This window comes from Pseudophryne corroboree, chromosome 2, assembly GCF_028390025.1.
Source record: "Pseudophryne corroboree isolate aPseCor3 chromosome 2, aPseCor3.hap2, whole genome shotgun sequence".
Taxonomy (NCBI): Eukaryota; Metazoa; Chordata; class Amphibia; order Anura; family Myobatrachidae; genus Pseudophryne; species Pseudophryne corroboree.
The window spans coordinates 636488-662852 of NC_086445.1; the positions used below are offsets into that span (position 1 = coordinate 636488).

The 26365-nt window shown below is 52.1% G+C and overlaps 1 protein-coding gene across 1 annotated transcript in view; it reads left to right on the plus strand.

Annotated features, from left to right (window-relative positions):
• Positions 1-4843: 4843 nt before the first annotated feature.
• Positions 4844-26365, plus strand: part of DCHS1 (dachsous cadherin-related 1) — a 131806-nt gene continuing 110284 nt past the window's right edge. The window contains exon 1 of the mRNA XM_063950773.1: positions 4844-6595. Coding sequence (XP_063806843.1) covers positions 4883-6595 — 1713 coding nt within the window. The 5' untranslated portion in view covers positions 4844-4882. The remainder of the gene's footprint in view (positions 6596-26365) is intronic.

A 26365-nucleotide genomic window follows, 5' to 3' on the forward strand; every position in this document is an offset into this window, starting at 1 on the left:
ACGGGGCCTGTAACAGGCGGTCCCCGGGGTCACACATAGAGCACAGGGCCTGTAACAGGCGGTCCCTGGGGTCACACATAGAGCACGGCGCCTGTAACAGGCGGTCCCCGGGGTCACACACAGAGCACGGGGCCTGTAACAGGCGGTCCCCGGGGTCACACTTAGAGCACGGGGCTTGTAACGGGCGGTCCCCGGGTTCAGGCTTGTTGCAGAGCTTGGTAAAAGCTGTTCCTCAGATCAGTTGCTCCGTATGTTGGTATGCGGGGGCAGCAACGCTGTGGAGACACCATGACGTACCGATGGGGTTAATATAGAAGTGCAGCGTGTTGGGCTAGTGGAGGACTGATGATTGCTCTGCACAGGGGCAGTAATTCTAACATGACAAAGAGAAAATATATAAATACTCTTTTCCTCTACATTTCAGAGTAAAAGCAGCTGCAGGCCTAAGATAACCGGGAATCCGCAGCTGTCAGGAGGGTGGAGGAGTACAGAATAGAAAGCCACAAATAGAAAGCCCCTCCCACTGCAGGGTGACACACACACGAGAGCTATGTGACATGGGGTCAGCCACTCCCACTGCAGGGTGACACACACGAGAGCTATGTGACATGGGGTCAGCCCCTGCAGGGTGACACACACATGAGAGGCATGTGACATGAGGTCAGCCCCTCCCACTGCAGGGTGACACACACGAGAGCTATGTGACATGGGGTCAGCCCCTCCCACTGCAGGGTGACACACACACGAGAGCCATGTGAGATGGGGTCAGCCCCTCCCACTGCAGGGTGACACACACGAGAGCCATGTGACTTGAGGTCAGCCCCTTTCACTGCAGGGTGACACACATGAGAGCCATGTGACTTGAGGTCAGCCCCTTCCACTGCAGGGTGACACAAACACACACACACACACACACACACACACACACACACACACACACACACACACACACACGAGCCATGTAACATGAGGTCAGCCCCTTTCACTGCAGGGTGACAAACACATGAGAGCCATGTGACATGAGGTCATCCCCTTCAACTGCACAGCTATGAGATGTGGGGTCAGCCCCTCCCACTGCAAGGTGACAGACATATGGGAGCTATGCGACATGGGGTCAGCCCCTCTCATTGACACATGGGAGCTATGAGATTTGGGGTCAGCCCCTCCCACTGCAGGGTGACAGACATAAGGGGAGCTGTTGGACATGGGGTCAGCTCGTCCCACAGCTGGGTGACAAAGATATATGAGAGCCATTAGGTCAGCTCCTCCCCCTGCTGGTGACCCAGACATACAGTTTGGGAGCCATTAGACATGGGGTCAGCCCCTCCCACAGCTGAATGACAGACACATGGGAGCCATTAGACATGGGGGTAAATTTACTAAGCTCCCGATTTTGACCGAGATGCCGTTTTTTCATCAAAGTGTCATCTCGGTAATTTACTAAGCACTAATCACGGCAGTGATGAGGGCATTCGTAATTTTTTGCAAGTTCAGGTAAAAAATTACGAATGAATACACCATCGGTCAAAACGCGGCTGTTTAAGTATGAATCTCGGTCATTTACTAAGAAGTGCAAAGCAAAAAAAGAACAAACACTGCCGTGAAAAATTACAACTCGTAAAAAAGTGCTAAAAAAAAACAGACCTGCTTTTTTTATTCGTGATTGGATAGGCATGCACGGATCCATGAGATCCGTGCATGTATATCAGTGGGAAGGGGTGGGAAAGTGATTATTTTTTCAAAAAAAATTGCGTGGGGTCCCCCCTCCTAAGCATAACCAGCCTCGGGCTCTTTGAGCCGATCCTGGTTGCAGAAATATGGGGGGAAAAATGACAGGGGTTCCCCCATATTTAAGCAACCAGCATCGGGCTCTGCGCCTGGTCCTGGTCCCAAAAATACGGGGGACAAAAAGAGTAGGGGTCCCCCGTATTTTTAAAACCAGCACCGGGCTCCACTAGCTGGACAGATAATGCCACAGCCGGGGGTCACTTTTATATAGTGCCCTGCGGCCGTGGCATCAAAAATCCAACTAGTCACCCCTGGCCGGGGTACCCTGGGGGAGTGGGGACCCCTTCAATCAAGGGGTCCCCCCCCATCCAATGGGCTGCGGATGGGGAGGCTGATAGCCTTTGTTGTAAAAGAAAAGATATTGTTTTTAGTAGCAGTACTACAAGGCCCAGCAAGCCTCCCCCGCATGCTGGTACTTGGAGAACCACAAGTACCAGCATGCGACGGAAAAACGGGCCCGCTGGTACCTGTAGTACTACTACTAAAAAAATACCCAAAAAAAGACAAGACACACACACCGTGAAAGTATAATTTTATTACATACATACACACATACATACATACTTACCTTAAGTTCCCACGCAGGTCGGTCCTCTTCTCCAGTAGAATCCAAGGGGTACCTGTTGAAGAAATTATACTCACGAGATCCAGGGGTCCAGGCTCCTCGGGAAATCCAGGGGTAATCCACGTACTTGACAAAAAAAACAAAACGGTGTCCCGACCACGAACTGAAAGGGGACCCATGTTTGCACATGGGTCACCTTTCCACGAATGCCAGAAAGCCACTTTGACTTCTGTCTAAGTGGGTTTCTTCAGCCAATCAGGGAGTGCCACGTTGTAGCACTCTCCTGATCAGCTGTGTGCTCCTGTCCTCACTGACAGGCAGCACACGGCAGTGTTACAATGTAGCGCCTATGCGCTACATTGTAACCAATGATGGGAACTTTCAGCTCAGCGGTGACGTCACTTTAGGTCAACCGCAGGGCAGAAAGTTCCCATCATTGGTTACAATGTAGCGCATAGGCGCTACATTGTAACACTGCCGTGTGCCGCCTGTCAGTGAGGACAGGAGCACACAGCTGATCAGGAGAGTGCTACAACGTGGCACTCCCTGATTGGCTGAAGAAACCCACTTAGACAGAAGTCAGAGTGGGTTTCTGGCATTCGTGGAAAGGTGACCCATGTGCAAACATGGGTCCCCTTTCAGTTCGTGGTCGGGACACCGTTTTGTTATTTTTTTCAAGTACGTGGATTACCCCTGGATTTCCCGAGGAGCCTGGACCCCTGGATCTCGTGAGTATAATTTCTTCAACAGGTACCCTTGGATTCTACTGGAGAAGAGGACCGACCTGCGTGGGAACTTAAGGTAAGTATGTATGTATGTGTGTATGTATGTAATAAAATTATACTTTCACGGTGTGTGTGTCTTGTCTTTTTTTGGGTATTTTTTAGAGATGAGCGGGTTCGGTTTTACTCGGTTTTACAATAAGATTCGGTTTTGAGAACCGAGTAAAACCGAGTAAAACCGAATCCGCTCATCTCTGGTATTTTTTTAGTAGTAGTACTACAGGTACCAGCGGGCCCGTTTTTCCGTCGCATGCTGGTACTTGTGGTTCTCCAAGTACCAGCATGCGGGGGAGGCTTGCTGGGCCTTGTGGTACTGCTACTAAAAACAATATCTTTTCTTTTACAACAAAGGCTATCAGCCTCCCCATCCGCAGCCCATTGGATGGGGGGGGACAGCCTCGGGCTTCACCCCTGGCCCTTGGGTGGCTGGGGGGGGGGACCCCTTGATTGAAGGGGTCCCCACTCCCCCAGGGTACCCCGGCCAGGGGTGACTAGTTGGATTTTTGATGCCACGGCCGCAGGGCACTATATAAAAGTGACCCCCGGCTGTGGCATTATCTGTCCAGCTAGTGGAGCCCGGTGCTGGTTTTAAAAATACGGGGGACCCCTACTCTTTTTGTCCCCCGTATTTTTGGGACCAGGACCAGGCGCAGAGCCCGATGCTGGTTGCTTAAATATGGGGGAACCCCTGTCATTTTTTTCCCCATATTTCTGCAACCAGGATCGGCTCAAAGAGCCCGAGGCTGGTTATGCTTAGGAGGGGGGACCCCACGCATTTTTTTTGGGGATTTTACATTGTTTAATAAAAAAAAAAAAAAATAAGAACCCCAGCACGGATCACACAGATCCGGCCGAGATTGATTGTAAAAAAAAACGGCAGTGTTTTGCTAATCACTGCCGTAAAAATAGGTAAAAAAAAACGAATGACATCGACATCGGAAGAAAAGAAAAACCCGAATACGACAGCTTAGTAAATCCATCGTAATCAATTCAAAAAGTTGCAGTTTTACACTGTCGATGTCATTCGTGATTGAACTTTGACCTTTTTTCGGAAATTACGAATCTTAGTAAATTTACCCCATGGTGTCTATTTACTAAGCCTTGGACAGAGATACAGTGAATGGAGATACAAAGTCCCAGCCAATCAGCTCCAAACCGCCACGTTACAGACTGGGTTTGAATGACAGTTAGGAGCTGGTTGGCTGGTACTTATCTCCGTCCACTTTATCTCCATTTGAGGCTTAGTAAATAGTCCCCTTGGTCTGCTACGCCCACAGCTGGGTGACACAGATATATGAGAGCCATTTTGTCAGCTCCTCACGCTGCTGGGTGACCTAGTCATACAGTATGAGAGCCATTAGACATGGGGTCAGCTCCTCCCACAGCTGAGTGACAGACATATGGGAGCCATTAGACATAGGGTCAGCTCCTCCCACAGCTGAGTGACAGACATATGGGTGCCATTAGACATGGAGCCAACTCCTCCCACAGCTGAGTGACAGACATATGATATGGGAGCCATTAGACATGGGGTCAGCTCCTCCCACACCTGGGTGACACAGAGATATGGGAGCCATTAGACATGGAGCCAGCTCCTCCCACAGCTAGGCGACATAGACGCATTAGAGCTAGATGTGACTCTTGCATCCGTTGTGTACAGACACCTCTCACACTGTATCCTTGTTCCTTGTCTCCTCCTGTAGAATGGGCCATTGTCATCTCTGACCTTGAAGTGGATGTATGAACTATGCTGACGCCCAGGCTGTACCTGTTTCTGCTCTTGGCATGTTCTCCGTCCTCTTCCTCTCTGGGCACGCTGGAGCTGCACATTGATGAAGAGCAACCTGCTGGTACCATCATTGGTGACATCAGTGCTGGTCTTCCACCTGGCTCCAGCGGGCACATGTTCTTCATATCTGCACAGGAAGGAAGTGGCGTTACTAGCGATTTAGATATAGATGAACACACTGGAATCATCAAAACTGCTCGAGTCCTGGACAGGGAGCAACGGAACCTCTATAGTTTTACAGCAGTCACCCCAGAAGGTGTTACTGTGGAGGTGGATATCCATGTGGATGACATCAATGACCACTCACCCACTTTTGGTAAAGATCGTGCACAGCTAGATATTCCGGAGCACACACCTAAAGGCACTCGCTACCCACTAGAACCAGCTGTAGATCAGGACAGTGGAGTGTTGGGAATTCAGGGCTACATAATTCAGAGTGGAGATCCTTTGCAAACATTCCGGCTAGAAACTAGACGAACATCCAGTGGTGGACTCTCTGTAGAGCTAGTTGTAAACTCAGATCTGGATCGAGAGAACCGTTCATCCTACACCTTAACTCTGGAAGCCTATGATGGTGGTTCTCCGAGCCGCAGTACACAAACAAAACTGCATGTCACCATCTTAGACATCAATGACCATGCCCCAGTGTTCAACCAGAGCCGTTACCAGTCACTCATTTCGGAAAGCCTTTTGCCAGGGTCGAGTGTCATTCAGGTCTATGCCACTGATGCCGACCTGGGCCAAAATGGGGAAGTCACTTATGAAATTAACCGTAGGCAGAGTGATCCTGAAGGTTTCTTCAGCATCAATCCGCATTCTGGACTTATTCAGCTTAGTAAACCTTTGGATTACGAGACCCGGAAAGCTCATGAACTGGTTGTCCAAGCCAGGGATGGAGCAGTGCAGCCAGAAGTGGGAACCACATTTGTATCTATTCATGTACGGGATTCCAATGATAACCAGCCAAGCATGACTATTATCTTCCTGAGTGAAGATGGGGCTCCAAGAGTGTCAGAGGGGGCTACGCCTGGGCAATACGTAGCCCGCATCTCTGTATCAGATCCAGACTATGGGGAGCATCCCGATGTGGACGTAACTCTGGAGGGTGGGGAGGGTAAGTTTGCTTTGACCACAAAGGATAGCATCATCTACCTCATTTGTGTGGACAAGTTACTAGACCGGGAGGAGAGAGACTCTTACCGCCTGAGGGTGCTTGCTACAGATTCAGGTAGTCCTCCATTGAGAGCAGAATCCTCATTTGTTCTCGAGGTGACTGACGTTAATGATAACCCACCAATATTTGACCGCCAAGAATACATCCACAGCGTGCCTGAAGCAGTGCACCCTGGGAGTTTCCTCCTCCAGGTAACGGCCCGGGATAAGGATAAAGGAGAGAATGGAGATGTCATATACAGCTTACTGGACACATCTTGGTTCCATATCAACTCGGAAACCGGAGTAATTACCACAGCTGCCCTGTTGGATTATGAGAAAGACCCACAGCCAAAGATAACAGTGGTGGCTTCCGACCGGGGGCAACCGGCTCTAACCTCCACGGCCATTGTTAAGGTCCAGTTACTGGATGTTAATGATAACGAACCCATCTTTGCCAATGCCGTTTATAACGCAACGCTGAGCGAGGGGACTGCGCGGGGAAGCTGCTTCCTAAAGGTGAGAGAGAATAAATGTCACTCTGTCTATAGAATGTATTTTTATTACAGTCAGAATGGTCACTGGTGGGAGAACGTACTATGGGTGTCTCCTACAATAGAGTATATAGTCTTCCCTCAACAACTTATTAGTATGTGATCAACTGCAAGAGGTGTTAGATGGGAACAGCATGATGGTAACAGAGGCTGAGGAAGGTACTCCCTTCACACTAATGGGAGATGCCCCCTACAGGTGATAGATGGTACTGCATGATAAAGTCACCAGACAAGGGAGCTGCCTCCTACAGGTGATAGAAGGTACTATATGATAGAGACACCAGACAAGGGAGCTGCCTCCTACAGGTGGTAGAAGGTACTGTATGATAGAGACACCAGACGAGAGAGCTGCTCCATACAGGTGATAGAAGGTACCGCATGATAGAGATACCAGACAAGAGAGCTGCCTCCTACAGGTGACAAAATTAACTGCATGATAGAGACACCAGGCACAGGAGCTGCCCCCTACAGGTGATAGAAGGTACTGCGTGATAGAGACACCAGCAAGGGAGTTGCCCCCTACAGGAGATAGAAGTTACTGCATGATAGAGACACCAGACAAGGGAGTTACCCCCTACAGGTGATAGAAGGTACTGCGTGATAGAGACACCAGACAAGGGAGATGCTGCCTACAGGTGGTAGAAGGTACTGCATGATAGAGACACCAGACAAGGGAGCTGCTCCCTACAGGTGATAGAAGGTACTGCATGATAGAGACACCAGACAAGGGAGTTGCTGCCTACAGGTGATAGAAGGTACTGCATGATAGAGACACCAGACAAGGGAGCTGCTCCCTACAGGTGATACAAGGTACTGCATGATAGAGACACCAGACAAGGGAGCTGCTCCCTACAGGTGATAGAAGGTACTGTATGATAGAGACACCAGACAAGGGAGCTGCTCCCTACAGGTGATACAAGGTACTGCATGATAGAGACACCAGACAAGGGAGTTGCTGCCTACAGGTATAGAAGGTACTGCATGATAGAGACACCAGACAAGGGAGCTGCTCCCTACAGGTGATACAAGGTACTGCATGATAGAGACACCAGAAAAGGGAGCTGCTCCCTACAGGAGATAGAAGTTACTGCATGATAGAGACACCAGACAAGGGAGTTACCCCCTACAGGTGATAGAAGGTACTGCGTGATAGAGACACCAGACAAGGGAGATGCTGCCTACAGGTGGTAGAAGGTACTGTATGATAGAGACACCAGACAAGGGAGCTGCTCCCTACAGGTGATACAAGGTACTGCATGATAGAGACACCAGACAAGGGAGTTGCTGCCTACAGGTATAGAAGGTACTGCATGATAGAGACACCAGACAAGGGAGCTGCTCCCTACAGGTGATACAAGGTACTGCATGATAGAGACACCAGAAAAGGGAGCTGCTCCCTACAGGTGATAGAAGGTACTGCATGATAGAGACACCAGACGAGAGAGCTGCTCCATACAGGTGATAGAAGGTACCGCATGATAGAGATACCAGACAAGAGAGCTGCCTCCTACAGGTGACAAAATTAACTGCATGATAGAGACACCAGGCACAGGAGCTGCCCCCTACAGGTGATAGAAGGTACTGCGTGATAGAGACACCAGACAAGGGAGTTGCCCCCTACAGGTGATAGAAGTTACTGCATGATAGAGACACCAGACAAGGGAGTTACCCCCTACAGGTGATAGAAGGTACTGCGTGATAGAGACACCAGACAAGGGAGATGCTGCCTACAGGTGGTAGAAGGTACTGCATGATAGAGACACCAGACAAGGGAGCTGCTCCCTACAGGTGATAGAAGGTACTGCATGATAGAGACACCAGACAAGGGAGTTGCTGCCTACAGGTGATAGAAGGTACTGCATGATAGAGACACCAGACAAGGGAGCTGCTCCCTACAGGTGATACAAGGTACTGCATGATAGAGACACCAGACAAGGGAGCTGCTCCCTACAGGTGATAGAAGGTACTGTATGATAGAGACACCAGACAAGGGAGCTGCTCCCTACAGGTGATACAAGGTACTGCATGATAGAGACACCAGACAAGGGAGTTGCTGCCTACAGGTATAGAAGGTACTGCATGATAGAGACACCAGACAAGGGAGCTGCTCCCTACAGGTGATACAAGGTACTGCATGATAGAGACACCAGACAAGGGAGCTGCTCCCTACAGGTGATAGAAGGTACTGCATGATAGAGACACCAGACAAGGGAGCTGCTCCCTACAGGTGATACAAGGTACTGCATGATAGAGACACCAGACAAGGGAGCTGCTCCCTACAGGTGATACAAGGTACTGCATGATAGAGACACCAGACAAGGGAGATGCTGCCTACAGGTGATAGAAGGTACTGCATGATAGAGACACCAGACAAGGGAGATGCTGCCTACAGGTGGTAGAAGGTACTGCGTGGTAGAGACACCAGACAAGGGAGATGCTGCCTACAGGTTATAGAAGGTATTGCATGATAGAGACACCAGACAAGGGAGTTACCCCCTACAGGTGATAGAAGTTACTGCATGATAGAGACACCAGACAAGGGAGTTACCCCCTACAGGTGATAGAAGGTACTGCGTGATAGAGACACCAGACAAGGGATAGAGACACCAGACAAGGGAGCTGCTCCCTACAGGTGATACAAGGTACTGCATGATAGAGACACCAGACAAGGGAGATGCTGCCTACAGGTGATAGAAGGTACTGCGTGATAGAGACACCAGACAAGGGAGATGCTGCCTACAGGTTATAGAAGGTATTGCATGATAGAGATACCAGACAAGGGAGCTGCCCCCTACAGGTTATAGGGGTGGTCTTCAGTATGCCAGCTGTCGGGATCCCGGCGCACAGTATACCGGCGCCGGGATCCCGACAGCCGGCATGCCGACACTTATTCTCCCTCGTGGGGGTCCACGACCCCCCTGGAGGGAGAATAAAATAGTGTGGCGCGCGCCACCGTGTTTGCAGCGTGGCGAGTGTAGCGAGCCTGCAAGGGGCTCATTTGCGCTCGCCACACTGTTGGTAAGCTGGCGGTCGGGCTCCCGGCGCCGGTATGCTGGTCGCCGGGAGCCCGACCGCCGGCAAACCGTACTACACCCGGTTATAGAAGGAACTGCATGATAGGGATACCAGACAAGGGAGCTGCTCCCTACAGGTGATAGAAGGTACTGCATGATAGAGACACCAGACCAGGGAGCTGCTCCCTACAGGTGATACAAGGTACTGCATGATAGAGACACCAGACCAGGGAGCTGCTCCCTACAGGTGATATTCAGGGGTTGGGATCCGGGTGTCGGTGTCAAATAACCGCATCCCCTTTTCGCAATCCTCCTGAGAGAGTTCTGATATGGATCCCTCCCAGCATACTCAATAGAAGCCTATGGGGTTCTGATACGGATCCCTCCCAGCATACTCAATAGAAGCCTATGGGGTTCTGATTGGATACCTCCCAGTACCCCCAGCAGCCGCCGCATCCTCTGCGTATAAGATTAGTATCATTGCGATGTTTGGGGGAATAACTTCCGCTGGGGTGTGTATTGCATGACCGGCAGCAGGAGACTGCTGGTTAGCATACCGACGTCGGAATCCCAGCAGCAGATGCCGACGGGGGGGGGGGGGGGGGGAGGGGGGCGTGAGCACAACAAGCCCCTTGCGTGATTATTCTCACTATATGGGTGCCGTGGGAATAGTCCCTGCTGGCCGGCATGCCGACCATTGGAATTGTGAGGGTGTGGGCTGTAGGGGTAGATACGCCAGTCACATAACTACATCCCCTTCCACATCATTAGTGAATCCCGCCTGTGACTCCTCCTCAATAGAGCTGCAGAATCCGGGACATCACCTGCTGGGCACTGACCACCATCAGAAGCTCTCCTCATTCTCCAGTCCTCCTGCTAGGAGATGTGTTACATATCATGTCCTAGTCGCAGAGGGTTCCTTATCCAGTCCTATACAGAGGTAGTGCATGTTTCCCTTTACAATACATGTAATCCTACAGCCGTGCACACAGCACTACATAAAACACATTATTAAACATACATTCATAGTGCATGGCGCCCTGCGCCAATTCATCCATTTACATAACACTGCAGGGTGACACAGAGAGGAGCTGTAAGACATGGAGCCTGCCCCTCCCACTGCAGGGTGACACAGAGAGGGGCTGTGAGACATGGAGCCTGCCCCTCCCACTGCAGGGTGACACAGAGAGGAGATGTGAGACATGGAGCCTGCCCCTCCCACTGCAGGGTGACACAGAGAGGGGCTGTGAGACATGGAGCCTGCCCCTCCCACTGCAGGGTAACACAGAGAGGGGTTGTGAGACATGGAGCCTGACCCTCCCACTGCAGGGTGACACAGAGAGGAGCTGTGAGACATGGAGCCTGCCCCTCCCACTGCAGGGTAACACAGAGAGGGGCTGTGAGACATGGAGCCTGCCCCTCCCACTGCAGGGTGACAGAGATAGGAGACATGTCGTTTCCTATGGGTGATACAGGGGTTAATTACTAGGCCGTCCTGGACGGGGCACGTGACTTTATCCAGCGGAGTGCAGGGGATTAGTCCCTGTTGGAGATGTGACCTCTTAATATTTACTTTGTAAAAGCGATTAATTATTGTTGTTCAGCTCGTGTGTGGTAAAGAATGTGTGTTTCCACTAAATTACAGCGTGATGTGGGAGGGAAAGGGTTAGTCAGTGCTGGGCCGGTCAGTCAGTATGTGGGAGGGAAAGGGTTAGTCAGTGCTGGACCGGTCAGTCAGTATGTAGGAGGGAAAGGGTTAGTCAGTGCTGGGCCGGTCAGTCAGTATGTAGGAGGGAAAGGGTTAGTCAGTGCTGGGCCGGTCAGTCAGTATGTAGGAGGGAAAGAGTTAGTCAGTGCTGGGCCGGTCAGTCAGTATGTGGGAGGAAAAGGGTTAGTCGGTGCTGGGCTGGTCAGTCAGTATGTGGGAGGGAAAGGGGTAGTCAGTGCTGGGCCGGTCAGTCAATATGCGGGAGGGAAAGGGTTAGTCAGTGCTGGGCTGGTCAGTCAGTATGTGGGAGGGAAAGGGTTAGTCAGTGCTGGGCCGGCCAGTCAGTATGTGGGAGGGAAAGCAGTCAGTATGTGGGAGGGAAAGCAGTCAGTATGCGGGAGGGAAAGGGTTAGTCGGTGCTGGGCCGGTCAGTATGCGGGAGGGAAAGGGTTAGTCGGTGCTGGGCCGGTCAGTCAGTATGTGGGAGGGAAAGGGTTAGTCAGTGCTGGGCTGGTCAGTCAGTATGCGGGAGGGAAAGGGTTAGTCAGTGCTGGGCCGGTCAGTATGCGGGAGGGAAAGGGTTAGTCAGTGCTGGGCCGGTCAGTCAGTATGCGGGAGGGAAAGGGTTTGTCAGTGCTGAGCCGGTCAGTCAGTATGTGGGAGGGAAAGGGTTAGTCAGTGCTGGGCTGGTCAGCACGCAGGAGGGAAAGGGTTAGTCAGTACTGGGCCGGTCAGTCAGTATGCGGGAGGGAAAGGGTTAGTCAGTGCTGGGCCGGTCAGTCAGTATGCGGGAGGGAAAGGGTTAGTCAGTGCTGGGCCGGTCAGTCAGTATGTGGGAGGGAAAGGGTTAGTCAGTGCTGGGCCAGTCAGTCAGTATGTAGGACGGAAAGGGTTAGTCAGTGCTGGGCCGGTCAGTCAGTATGCGGGAGGGAAAGGGTTAGTCAGTGCTGGGCCGGTCAGTCAGTATGCCGGAGGGAAACGGGTTAGTCAGTGCTGAGCCGGTCAGTCAGTATGTAGGAGGGAAAAAGTTAGTCAATGCTGGGCCGGTCAGTCAGTATGTGGAAGGGAAAGGGTTAGTCAGTGCTGGGCCGGTCAGTCAGTATGCGGGAGGGAACGAGTTAGTCAGTGCTGGGCCGGTCAGTCAGTATGCAGGAGGGAAAGGGTTAGTCAGTGCTGGGGCGGTCAGTCAGTATGCGGGAGGGAACGGGTTAGTCAGTGCTGGGCCGGTCAGTCAGTATGTGGGAGGGAAAGGGTTAGTCAGTGCTGGGCCGGTCAGTCAGTATGTGGGAGGGAACGGGTTAGTCAGTGCTGGGCCGGTCAGTCAGTATGTGGGAGGGAACGGGTTAGTCAGTGCTGGGCCGGTCAGTCAGTATGTGGGAAGGAAAGGGTTAGTCAGTGCGGGGCTGGTCAGTCAGTATGTGGGAGGGAAAGGGTTAGTCAGTGCTGGGCCGGTCAGTCAGTATGTAGGAGGGAAAGGGTTAGTCAGTGCTGGGCCGGACGGGGCACGTGACTTTGTCCAGCGGAGTGCAGGGGATTAGTCCCTGTTGGAGATGTGACCTCTTAATATTTACTTTGTAAAAGCGATTAATTATTGTTGTTCAGCTCGTGTGTGGTAAAGAATGTGTGTTGCCACTAAATTACAGCGTGATGTGGGAGGGAAAGGGTTAGTCAGTGCTGGGCTGGTCAGTCAGTATGCGGGAGGGAAAGGGTTAGTCAGTGCTGGGCTGGTCAGTCAGTATGTGGGAGGGAAAGAGTTAGTCAGTGCTGGGCCGGTCAGTCAGTATGTGGGAGGGAAAGGGTTAGTCAGTGCTGGGCCGGTCAGTATGCGGGAGGGAAAGGGTTAGTCAGTGCTGGGCCGGTCAGTCAGTATGCTGGAGGGAAAGGGTTAGTCAGTGCTGGGCCGGTCAGTCAGTATGCGGGAGGGAAAGGGATTGTCAGTGCTGAGCCGGTCAGTCAGTATGCGCGAGGGAAAGGGTTAGTCAGTGCTGGGCTGGTCAGCACGCAGGAGGGAAAGGGTTAGTCAGTACTGGGCCGGTCAGTCAATATGCGGGAGGGAAAGGGTTAGTCAGTGCTGGGCCGGTCAGTCAGTATGCGGGAGGGAAAGGGTTAGTCAGTGCTGGGCCGGTCAGTCAGTATGTAGGAGGGAAAGGGTTAGTCAGTGCTGGGCTGGTGAGTCAGTATGCGGATGGGAAAGGGTTAGTCAGTGCTGGGCCGGTCAGTCAGTATGCCGGAGGGAAGCGGGTTAGTCAGTGCTGGGCCGGTCAGTCGGTATGTGGAAGGGAAAGAGTTAGTCAGTGCTGGGACGGTCAGTCAGTATGTGGAAGGGAAAGGGTTAGTCAGTGCTGGGCCGGTCAGTCAGTATGCAGGAGGGAAAGGGTTAGTCAGTGCTGGGCGGGTCAGTCAGTATGTGGGAGGGAACGAGTTAGTCAGTGCTGGGCCGGTCAGTCAGTATGCGGGAGGGAAAGGGTTAGTCAGTGCTGGGGCGGTCAGTCAGTATGCGGGAGGGAATGGGTTAGTCAGTGCTGGGCCGGTCAGTCAGTATGTGGGAGGGAAAGGGTTAGTCAGTACTGGGCCGGTCAGTCAGTATGTGGGAGGGAACGGGTTAGTCAGTGCTGGGCCGGCCAGTCAGTATTTGGGAGGGAAAGCAGTCAGTATGTGGGAGGGAAAGCAGTCAGTATGCGGGAGGGAAAGGGTTAGTCAGTGCTGGGCTGGTCAGTCAGTATGCGGGAGGGAAAGGGTTAGTCAGTGCTGGGCCGGTCAGTCAGTATGCGGGAGGGAAAGGGTTAGTCAGTGCTGGGCCGGTCAGTCAGTATGCGGGAGGGAAAGGGTTAGTCAGTGCTGGGCTGGTCAGCACGCAGGAGGGAAAGGGTTAGTCAGTACTGGGCCGGTCAGTCAGTATGCGGGAGGGAAAGGGTTAGTCAGTGCTGGGCCGGTCAGTCAGTATGTAGGAGGGAAAGGGTTAGTCAGTGCTGGGCCGGTCAGTCAGTATGCGGGAGGGAAAGGGTTAGTCAGTGCTGGGCCGGTCAGTCAGTATGTGGAAGGGAAAGGGCTAGTCAGTGCTGGGCCGTTCAGTCAGTATGCGGGAGGGAAAGGGTTAGTCAGTGCTGGGCCGGTCAGTCAGTATGCGGGAGGGAACGAGTTAGTCAGTGCTGGGCCGGTCAGTCAGTATGCGGGAGGGAAAGGGTTAGTCAGTGCTGGGGCGGTCAGTCAGTATGCGGGAGGGAACGGGTTAGTCAGTGCTGGGCCGGTCAGTCAGTATGTGGGAGGGAAAGGGTTAGTCAGTGCTGGGCCGGTCAGTCAGTATGTGGGAGGGAAAGGGTTAGTCAGTGCTGGGCCGGTCAGTCAGTATGTGGGAGGGAACGGGTTAGTCAGTGCTGGGCCGGTCAGTCAGTATGTGGGAGGGAACGGGTTAGTCAGTGCTGGGCCGGTCAGTCAGTATGTGGGAGGGAAAGGGTTAGTCAGTGCTGGGCCAGTCAGTCAGTATGTGGGAGGGAAAGGGTTAGTCAGTGCTGGGCCGGTCAGTCAGTATGTAGGAGGGAAAGGGTTAGTCAGTGCTGGGCCGGACGGGTCACGTGACTTTATCCAGCGGAGTGCTGGGGATTAGTCCCTGTTGGAGATGTGACCTCTTAATATTTACTTTGTAAAAGCGATTAAGTATTGTTGTTCAGCTCGTGTGTGGTAAAGAATGTGTGTTGCCACTAAATTGCAGCGTGATGTGGGAGGGAAAGGGTTAGTCAGTGCTGGGCTGGTCAGTCAGTATGTGGTAGGGAAAGGGTTAGTCAGTGCTGGGCCGGTCAGTCAGTTTGTGGGAGGGAAAGCAGTCAGTATGTGGGAGGGAAAGGGTTAGCCAGTGCTGGGCTGGTCAGTCAGTATGCGGGAGGGAAAGGGTTAGTCAGTGCTGGGCCAGTCAGTACGCGGGAGGGAAAGGGTTAGTCAGTGCTGGGCTGGTCAGTCAGTATGCGGGAGGGAAAGGGTTAGTCAGTGCTGGGCCGGTCAGTCAGTATGCGGGAGGGAAAGGGTTTGTCAGTGCTGAGCCGGTCAGTCAGTATGCGGGAGGGAAAGGGTTAGTCAGTGCTGGGCTGGTCAGCACGCAGGAGGGAAAGGGTTAGTCAGTACTGGGCCGGTCAGTCAATATGCGGGCGGGAAAGGGTTAGTCAGTGCTGGGCCGGTCAGTCAGTATGCGGGAGGGAAAGGGTTAGTCAGTGCTGGGCCGGTCAGTCAGTATGCGGGAGGGAAAGGGTTAGTCAGTGCTGGGCCGGTCAGTCAGTATGTAGGAGGGAAAGGGTTAGTCAGTGCTGGGCCGGTCAGTCAGTATGCGGGTGGGAAAGGGTTAGTCAGTGCTGGGCCGGTCAGTTAGTATGCCGGAGGGAAACGGGTTAGTCAGTGCTGGGCCGGTCAGTCAGTATGTAGGAGGGAAAGAGTTAGTCAATGCTGGGACGGTCAGTCAGTATGTGGAAGGGAAAGGGTTAGTCAGTGCTGGGTCGGTCAGTCAGTATGCAGGAGGGAAAGGGTTAGTCAGTGCTGGGCGGGTCAGTCAGTATGTGGGAGGGAACGAGTTAGTCAGTGCTGGGCCGGTCAGTCAGTATGCGGGAGGGAACGGGTTTGTCAGTGCTGGGCCGGTCAGTCAGTATGTGGGAGGGAAAGGGTTAGTCAGTGCTGGGCCGGTCAGTCAGTATGTGGGAGGGAACGGGTTAGTCAGTGCTGGGCCGGTCAGTCAGTATGTGGGAGGGAACGGGTTAGTTAGTGCTGGGTCGGTCAGTCAGTATGTGGGAAGGAAAGGGTTAGTCAGTGCTGGGCCGGTCAGTCAGTATGTGGGAGGGAAAGGGTTAGTCAGTGCTGGGCCGGTCAGTCAGTATGTAGGAGGGAAAGGGTTAGTCAGTGCTGGGCCGGATTGGATACGTGACTTTATCCAGCGGAGTGCAGGAGATTAGTCTCTGTTGGAGATGTGACCTCTTAATATTTACTTTGTAAAAGCGATTAATTATTGTTGTTCAGCTCGTGTGTGGTAAAGAATGTGTGTTGCCACTAAATTACAGCGTGATGTGGGAGGGAAAGGGTTAGTCAGTGCTGGGCTGGTCAGTCAGTATGTGGGAGGGAAAGGGTTAGTCAGTGCTGGGCCGGCCAGTCAGTATGTGGGAGGGAAAGCAGTCAGTATGTGGGAAGGAAAGCAGTCAGTATGCGGGAGGGAAAGGGTTAGTCAGTGCTGGGCTGGTCAGTCAGTATGCGGGAGGGAAAGGGTTAGTCAGTGCTGGGCTGGTCAGCACGCAGGAGGGAAAGGGTTAGTCAGTGCTGGGGCGGTCAGTCAGTATGCGGGAGGGAACGGGTTAGTCAGTGCTGGGCCGGTCAGTCAGTATGCGGGAGGGAACGGGTTAGTCAGTGCTGGGCCGGTCAGTCAGTATGTGGGAGGGGAAGGGTTAGTCAGTGCTGGGCCGGTCAGTCAGTATGTGGGAGGGAAAGGTTTAGTCAGTGCTGGGCCGGTAAGTATGTGGGAGGGAAAGGGTTAGTCGGTGCTGGGCTGGTCAGTCAGTATGCGGGAGGGAAAGGGTTAGTCAGTGCTGGGCTGGTCAGCACGCAGGAGGGAAAGGGTTAGTCAGTACTGGGCCGGTCAGTCAGTATGCAGGAGGGAAAGGGTTAGTCAGTGCTGGGCCGGTCAGTCAGTATGTAGGAGGGAAAGGGTTAGTCAGTGCTGGGCCGTTCAGTCAGTATGTGGGAGGGAAAGGGTTAGTCAGTGCTGGACCGGTCAGTCAGTATGTGGAAGGGAAAGGGTTAGTCGGTGCTGGGCCGTTCAGTCAGTATGCGGGAGGGAAAGGGTTAGTCAGTGCTGGGCGGGTCAGTCAGTATGTGGGAGGGAACGAGTTAGTCAGTGCTGGGCCAGTCAGTCAGTATGCGGGAGGGAAAGGGTTAGTCAGTGCTGGGGCGGTCAGTCAGTATGCGGGAGGGAACGGGTTAGTCAGTGCTGGGCCGGTCAGTCAGTATGCGGGAGGGAACGGGTTAGTCAGTGCTGGGCCGGTCAGTCAGTATGTGGGAGGGGAAGGGTTAGTCAGTGCTGGGCCGGTCAGTCAGTATGTGGGAGGGAAAGGTTTAGTCAGTGCTGGGCCGGTAAGTATGTGGGAGGGAAAGGGTTAGTCGGTGCTGGGCCGGTCAGCATGCGGGAGGGAAAGGGTTAGTCAGTATGCGGGAGGGAAAGGGTTAGACAGTGCTGGGCTGGTCAGTCAGTATGCGGGAGGGAAAGGGTTAGTCAGTGCTGGGCTGGTCAGTCAATATGCGGGAGGGAAAGGGTTAGTCAGTGCTGGGCCGGTCAGCATGCGGGAGGGAAAGGGTTAGTCAGTATGCGGGAGGGAAAGGGTTAGACAGTGCTGGGCTGGTCAGTCAGTATGCGGGAGGGAAAGGGTTAGTCATTACTGGGCCGGTCAGTCAATATGCGGGAGGGAAAGGGTTAGTCAGTGCTGGGCCGGTCAGTCAGTATGCGGGAGGGAAAGGGTTAGTCAGTGCTGGGCCGGTCAGTCAGTATGCAGGAGGGAAAGGGTTAGTCAGTGCTGGGCCGGTCAGTCAGTATGCGGGTGGGAAAGGGTTAGTCAGTGCTGGGCCGGTCAGTCAGTATGCCGGAGGGAAACGGGTTAGTCAGTGCTGGGCCGGTCAGTCAGTATGTAGGAGGGAAAGAGTTAGTCAATGCTGGGACGGTCAGTCAGTATGTGGAAGGGAAAGGGTTAGTCAGTGCTGGGTCGGTCAGTCAGTATGCAGGAGGGAAAGGGTTAGTCAGTGCTGGGCGGGTCAGTCAGTATGTGGGAGGGAACGAGTTAGTCAGTGCTGGGCCGGTCAGTCAGTATGCGGGAGGGAATGGGTTTGTCAGTGCTGGGCCGGTCAGTCAGTATGTGGGAGGGAAAGGGTTAGTCAGTGCTGGGCCGGTCAGTCAGTATGTGGGAGGGAACGGGTTAGTCAGTGCTGGGCCGGTCAGTCAGTATGTGGGAGGGAACGGGTTAGTTAGTGCTGGGCCGGTCAGTCAGTATGTGGGAAGGAAAGGGTTAGTCAGTGCTGGGCCGGTCAGTCAGTATGTGGGAGGGAAAGGGTTAGTCAGTGCTGGGCCGGTCAGTCAGTATGTAGGAGGGAAAGGGTTAGTCAGTGCTGGGCCGGCCAGTCAGTATGTGGGAGGGAAAGCAGTCAGTATGTGGGAAGGAAAGCAGTCAGTATGCGGGAGGGAAAGGGTTAGTCAGTGCTGGGCTGGTCAGTCAGTATGCGGGAGGGAAAGGGTTAGTCAGTGCTGGGCCGGTCAGTATGCGGGAGGGAAAGGGTTAGTCAGTGCTGGGCCGGTCAGTCAGTATGCGGGAGGGAAAGGGTTAGTCAGTGCTGGGTCGGTCAGCACGCAGGAGGGAAAGGGTTAGTCAGTACTGGGCCGGTCAGTCAGTATGCTGGAGGGAAAGGGTTAGTCAGTGCTGGGACGGTCAGTCAGTATGTAGGAGGGAAAGGGTTAGTCAGTGCTGGGCCGTTCAGTCAGTATGCGGGAGGGAAAGGGTTAGTCAGTGCTGGGCCGGTCAGTCAGTATGTGGAAGGGAAAGGGTTAGTCAGTGCTGGGCCGTTCAGTCAGTATGCGGGAGGGAAAGGGTTAGTCAGTGCTGGGCGGGTCAGTCAGTATGTGGGAGGGAACGAGTTAGTCAGTGCTGGGCCGGTCAGTCAGTATGCGGGAGGGAAAGGGTTAGTCAGTGCTGGGGCGGTCAGTCAGTATGCGGGAGGGAACGGGTTAGTCAGTGCTGGGCCGGTCAGTCAGTATGTGGGAGGGAACGGGTTAGTCAGTGCTGGGCCGGTCAGTCAGTATGTGGGAGGGGAAGGGTTAGTCAGTGCTGGGCCGGTAAGTATGTGGGAGGGAAAGGTTTAGTCAGTGCTGGGCCGGTAAGTATGTGGGAGGGAAAGGGTTAGTCAGTATGCGGGAGGGAAAGGGTTAGACAGTGCTGGGCTGGTCAGTCAGTATGCGGGAGGGAAAGGGTTAGTCAGTGCTGGGCTGGTCAGTATGTGGAGGGAAAGGGTTAGTCAGTGCTGGGCCGGTCAGTCAGTATGTGGGAGGGAAAGGTTTAGTCAGTGCTGGGTCGGTCAGTATGTGGGAGGGAAAGGGTTAGTCGGTGCTGGGCCGGTCAGCATGCGGGAGGGAAAGGGTTAGTCAGTATGCGGGAGGGAAAGGGTTAGACAGTGCTGGGCCGGTCAGTCAGTATGCGGGAGGGAAAGGGTTAGTCAGTGCTGGGCCGGTCAGTATGTGGGAGGGAAAGGGTTAGTCAGTGCTGGGCCGGTAAGTCAGTATGTGGGAGGGAACGAGTTAGTCAGTGCTGGGCCTGTCAGTCAGTATGTGGGAGGGAACGGGTTAGTCAGTGCTGGGCCGGTCAGTCAGTATGTGGGAAGGAAAGGGTTAGTCAGTGCTGGGCCGGTCAGTCAGTATGTGGGAGGGAAAGGGTTAGTCAGTGCTGGGCCGGTCAGTCAGTATGTGGGAGGGAAAGGGTTGGTCAGTGCTGGGCCGGTCAGTCAGTATGTGGGAGGGAAAGGGTTAGTCAGTGCCGGGCCGGTCAGTCAGTATTTGGGAGGGAAAGGGTTAGTCAGTGCTGGGCTGGTCAGTCAGTATGTGGGAGGGAAAGGGTTAGTCAGTGCTGGGCCGGTCAGTCAGTATGTGGGAGGGAAAGGGTTAGTCAGTGCTGGGCCGGTCAGTCAGTATGTGGGAGGGAAAGGGTTAGTCAGTGCTGGGGCGGTCAGTCAGTATATAGGAGGGAAAGGGTTAGTCAGTGCTGGGGCGGTCAATCAGTATATAGGAGGGAAAGGGTTAGTCAGTGCTGAGTCGGTCAGTCAGTATGTGGGAGGGAAAGGGTTAGTCGGTGCTGGGCTGGTCAGTCAGTATGCGGGAGGGAAAGGGTTAGTCAGTGCTGGGCCGGTCAGTCAGTATGTGGGAGGGAAAGGGTTAGTCAGTGCTGGGCAGGTCAGTCAGTATGTGGGATGGAAGGAATATTATAATATTATATAACACATGTCAGTCAGCGGTTTGCAGAGAATGTCTAAGCAGTCACGTGAGCCCTCGTACGATGGAGCGTATACTCTGTATTCCCTGCCAGTGATAATCTGGGGTAATACAGGCAGATGGCAGGCAGGGGTTACTATACAGTGCCAGTATAGGGGGGGTGAATGTCACAACAAGACAGTATAGACAGTAGGTCAATGGTGTAGCGTCTAGTTATTGTGCAGTGCAGCTTTTAAGGATATCCATGTTTAGGCACAGGTGACTTAATTATACCCCTTTCACACAGAAAATGAAATTACCGGGTGACGCAGTTCCACCCGATAATTTCATGAAAAACACGGGTCCTTTTTCTGTGTGAAAGTGTCAACACGGGCTGAATTTCTCTGGAATTCGACCCTGGAATTTACCAGGTTTGGAGACCCATAAATATCGGGCCGGGTTGACCCTTTCACACATACCCGTTTTGATCCGCAAATTACCGGGTCGAAATTCTTGACCCGGTAATGTGCTTCTTTGTGTGAAAGGGGGTCCCGGCAGCACCTGGGTAATTTCCGGGTTTTCTGTCTGAAAGTAGTGTTAGTTTCTCAGTTTGATTATTATATCTGTGCACAAGCAGGACAATTCACCATCTGCTCTCAAACACTGGAAACGAATAAATCCTGTCGTTCATACAAACTGGTTAAATGTGTAATTTAGGCAATGTGTTTGAACGCAGTTTACAGTAAGTCAGTTTCCCAGTGTTTGGGAGCAAATGGTCTATTATCATTTTCTCTCATCCATTACCAGATTGTCATTCCAACCAGCCAGATCTGGCAGATAATTGTGTAGTGTGTGCTTATTGTGTACTTGTTTTGCTTTGCTAACAAACCTGAATAATGCCCTTAGCGTGCAGAGTGTGCTGTAGTCTGTATTGTGCGCTTAGTGTGCAGAGTGTGCTGTAGTCTGTATTGTGCGCTTAGTGTGCAGAGTGTGCTGTAGTCTGTATTGTGTGCTTAGTGTGCAGAGTGTGCTGCAGTCTGTATTGTGCGCTTAGTGTGCAGAGTGTGCTGCAGTCTGTATTGTGCGCTTAGCGTGCAGAGTGTGCTGTAGTCTGTATTGTGCGCTTAGTGTGCAGAGTGTGCTGCAGTCTGTATTGTGCGCTTAGTGTGCAGAGTGTGCTGCAGTCTGTATTGTGCGCTTAGCGTGTAGAGTGTGCTGCAGTCTGTATTGTGCGCTTAACGGTGTGTCGAGGATGCAGTCAACCTGGGCCTGCACTACATTCTACAGCACCTAGACATTCCCGGTACCTACGCGAGGGTCCTGTTTGTCGATTTCAGCTCGGCCTTCAATACAATCGTCCCCAGCATCCTCCACCCCAAATTACTTCGCCTAGGGGTCCCAGAAGCTACCTGTTCCTGGATAATAGACTTCCTGACAGATAGGACACAGGTGGTGAAAGCGAGGGAATTCACCTCTCAAGCGCGGTCCATTAGTACATGGGCCCCTCAGGGCTGTGTCCTCTCACCCCTGCTCTTCTCCCTGTACACAAATGACTGTACCTCAGAGGCGCAATCAGTAAAGATCATCAAATTCGCCGATGACACCACCGTCATCGGCCTCATCAAGGATGGGGATGAATCGGCCTATAGACGGGAAGTAGACCGGCTGGTCCAGTGGTGCATCCACGACAACCTTGAGCTCAACCCCCTCAAAACTGTCGAGATGATAGTGGACTTCAGGAAGAAGTCATCTAGTGCACCTCCGCTAACGATTGCTGACAGTGTGGTATCGCTAGTGGACTCCTTCAAGTTTTTAGGGACCACAATCTCCCGGGACCTTAAATGGGGGTCCAACGCTGACGCCACTGTTGGGAAAGCGCAGCAGAGGTTGTTCTTCCTCAGGCAACTAAGGAAGTTCAACATCCCACAGAAGCTTCTGCTCCTCTTCTACTCCGCGATTGTGGAGTCGGTACTGTGCTCCTCCATACTCGTATGGTACAGCTCCGCCAGCGCGAGGGACAGATGCAGGTTCCAAAAGGTGGTCAGAACCGCAGAGTAGATCATCGGGGCCGACCTTCCCTCAGTCCACGACCTGTACTTGTCCAGAGCTAAAAAGCGGGCAATGAAGATAGTAAAAGACCAGCTACACCCGGCCACAGCATGTTTAACTTGCTTCCTTCAGTCAGGCGTTACAGGGCTGTCCCCGCCAGGTCCACCAGAAGCCTCAAAAGTTTCTTTCCCCAAGCGTGTGTGCAGAGTGTGCGATATTCTGTATTGTGCACTTAATGTGCAGAGTGTGCTGTAGTCTGTATTGTGCGCTTAGTGTGTAGTGTGCTGTCATTTGTATTCGCTTAGTGTGTAGTGTGCTGTAGTCTGTATTGTTCACTTAGCGTGTAGAGTGTGCTGTAGTCTGTATTGTGCGCTTAGTGTGCAGATTGTGCTGTAGTCTGCATTGTTCACTTAGCGTGTAGAGTGTGCTGTAGTCTGTATTGTGCGCTTAGTGTGTAGAGTGTGCTGTAGTCTGTATTGTGCGCTTAGTGTGCAGATTGTGCTGTTGTCTGTATTGTGCGCTTAGTGTGTAGAGTGTGCGGTAGTCTGTATTCGCTCAGTGTGCAGATTGTGCTGTAGTCTGTATTGTGCGCTTAGTGTGTAGATTGTGCTGTAGTCTGCATTGTGCGCTTAGTGTGCAGATTGTGCTGTAGTCTGCATTGTGCGCTTAGTGTGCAGATTGTGCTGTAGTCTGCATTGTGCGCTTAGTGTGTAGAGTGTGCTGTAGCTTGTATTCGCTTAGTGTGCAGATTGTGCTGTAATCTGTATTGTGCGCTTAGTGTTCAGATTGTGCTGTCGTCTGTATTGTGCGCTTAGCATGCAGATTGTACTGTAGTCTGCATTGTGCGCTTAATGTGCAGAGTGTGCTGTAGTCTGTATTCGCTCAGTGTGCAGATTGTGCTGTAGTCTGTATTGTGCGCTTAGTGTGTAGAGTGTGCTGCAGTCTGCATTGTGCGCTTAGTGTGCATATTGTGCTGTAGTCTGCATTGTCGCTTAGTGTGTAGAGTGTGCTGTAGCTTGTATTCGCTTAGTGTGCAGATTGTGCTGTAATCTGTATTGTGCGCTTAGTGTGCAGATTGTACTGTAGTCTGTATTGTGCGCTTAATGTGCAGAGTGTGCGGTAGTCTGTATTCGCTCAGTGTGCAGATTGTGCTGTAGTCTGTATTGTGCGCTTAGTGTGTAGAGTGTGCTGCAGTCTGCATTGTGCGCTTAGTGTGCATATTGTGCTGTAGTCTGCATTGTCGCTTAGTGTGTAGTGTGCTGTAGCTTGTATTCGCTTAGTGTGCAGATTGTGCTGTAATCTGTATTGTGCGCTTAGTGTGCAGATTGTACTGTAGTCTGTATTGTGCGCTTAATGTGCAGAGTGTGCTGTAGTCTGTATTCGCTCAGTGTGCAGATTGTGCTGTAGTCTGTATTGTGCGCTTAGTGTGTAGAGTGTGCTGCAGTCTGCATTGTGCGCTTAGTGTGCAGATTGTGCTGTAGTCTGCATTGTGTGCTTAGTGTGTAGAGTGTGCTGTAGCTTGTATTCGCTTAGTGTGCAGATTGTGCTGTAGTCTGTATTGTGCGCTTAGTGTTCAGATTGTGCTGTCGTCTGTATTGTGCGCTTAGCATGCAGATTGTACTGTAGTCTGTATTGTGCGCTTAGTGTGTAGAGTGTGCTGTAGTCTGCATTTGCGCTTAGCGTGCAGATTGTGGTGTAGTCTGTATTATGCGCTTAGCATGCAGATTGTGCTGCAGTCTGCATTGTGCGCTTAGTGTGCAGATTGTGCTGTAGTCTGTATTGTGTGCTTAGTGTGTAGATTGTGCTGTAGTCTGTATTGTGCGCTTAGTGTGCAGAGTGTGCAATATTCTGTATTGTGCACTTAATGTGCAGAGTGTGCTGTAGTCTGTATTCGCTCAGTGTGCAGATTGTGCTGTAGTCTGTATTGTGAGCTTAGTATGCAAAGTCTGCTGTAGTCTGCATTGTGCACTTAGTGTGCAGATTGTGCTGTAGTCTGTATTGTGTGCTTAGTGTGTAGAGTGTGCTGTCATTTGTATTCGCTTAGTGTGTAGTGTGCTGTAGTCTGCATTGTTCACTTAGCGTGCAGAGTGTGCTGTAGTCTGTATTGTGCACTTAATGTGCAGAGTGTGCTGTAGTCTGTATTGTGCGCTTAGTGTGTAGAGTGTGCTGCAGTCTGCATTGTGCGCTTAGTGTGCAGATTGTGCTGCAGTCTGCATTGTGTGCTTAGTGTGTAGAGTGTGCTGTAGCTTGTATTCGCTTAGTGTGCAGATTGTGCTGTAGTCTGTATTGTGCGCTTAGTGTTCAGATTGTACTGTAGTCTGTATTGTGCGCTTAGTGTGTAGAGTGTGCTGTAGTCTGCATTGTGCGCTTAGCGTGCAGATTGTGGTGTAGTCTGTACTGTGCGCTTAGCATGCAGATTGTACTGCAGTCTGCATTGTGCGCTTAGTGTGCAGATTGTGCTGTAGTTTGTATTGTGCGCTTAGTGTGTAGAGTGTGCTGTAGTTTGTATTCGCTTAGTGTGTAGTGTGCTGTAGTCTGCATTGTTCACTTAGCGTGTAGAGTGTGCTGTAGTCTGTATTGTGCGCTTAGTGTGCAGAGTGTGCGATATTCTGTATTGTGCACTTAATGTGCAGAGTGTGCTGTAGTCTGTATTCGCTCAGTGTGCAGATTGTGCTGCAGTCTGCATTGTGCGCTTAGTGTGCAGATTGTGCTGTAGTCTGTATTGTGTGCTTAGTATGCAAAGTCTGCTGTAGTCTGTATTGTGCTCTTAGTGTGCAGTGTGCTGTAGTCTGTATTCACTTTGGGGGTCATTCCGAGTTGTTCGCTCGTTGCCGATTTTCGCAACGGAGCGATTAAGGCAAAAATGCGCATGCGCATGGTACGCAGTGCGCATGCGCTAAGTATTTTAGCACAAAATTTAGTAGATTTACTCACGTCCGAACGAAGAATTTCCATCGTTGAAGTGATCGGAGTGTGATTGACAGGAAGTGGGTGTTTCTGGGCGGAAACTGACCGTTTTCTGGGAGTGTGCGAAAAAACGCAGGCGTGCCAGGATAAAACGCGGGAGTGTCTGGAGAAACAGGGGAGTGGCTGTCCGAACGCAGGGTTTGTTTGTGACGTCTAACCAGGAACGAAAAGGACTGAGCTGGTCGCAATGGCAGAGTAAGTCTGGAGCTACTCAGAAACTGCTAAGAATTTTCTATTCGCAATTCTGCTAATCTTTCGTTCGCAATTCTGCTAAGCTAAGATACACTCCCAGAGGGCGGAGGCCTAGCGTGTGCAATGCTGCTAAAATCTGCTAGCGAGCGAACAACTCGGAATGACCCCCTTAGTGTGCAGATTGTGCTGAAGTCTGTATTGTGCGCTTAATGTGCAGATTGTGCTGTAGTGTGCTTTGTGCTCTTAGCGTGCAGATTGTGCTGTAGTTAGTGTGTAGAGTGTGCTGTAGCCTGTATTTGCTTAGTTTGCAGAGTGTGCTGTAATCTGTATTGTGCGTTTAGTGTGTAGAGTGTGCTGTAGTCTGTATTGTGCGCTTAGCATGCAGATTGTGCTGTAGTCTGCATTGTGTGCTTAGCGTGCAGATTGTGCTGCAGTCTGTATTGTGCGCTTAGCTTGCAGATTGTGCTGTAGTCTGCATTGTGCGCTTAGCGTGCAGATTGTGCTGCAGTCTATTGTGCGCTTAGCGTGCAGATTGTGCTGTAGTCTGCATTGTGCTCTTAGCGTGCAGATTATGCTGTAGTCCGTATAGTGCGCTTAGTGTGCAGATTGTGCTGTAGTCTGTATTGTGCGCTTAGTGTGTAGAGTGTGCTGTAATTTGTATTCGCTTAGTGTGAAGAGTGTGCTGTAGTCTGTAATGTGCATTTAGTGTGTACAGTGTGCTGTAGTCTGCATTGTGTGCTTAGCGTGTAGAGTGTGCGGTAGTCTGTATTGTGCGCTTAGTGTGTAGAGTGTGCTGTAGTCTGTGATGTGCGCTAAGTGTGTAGAGTGTGCTGTAGT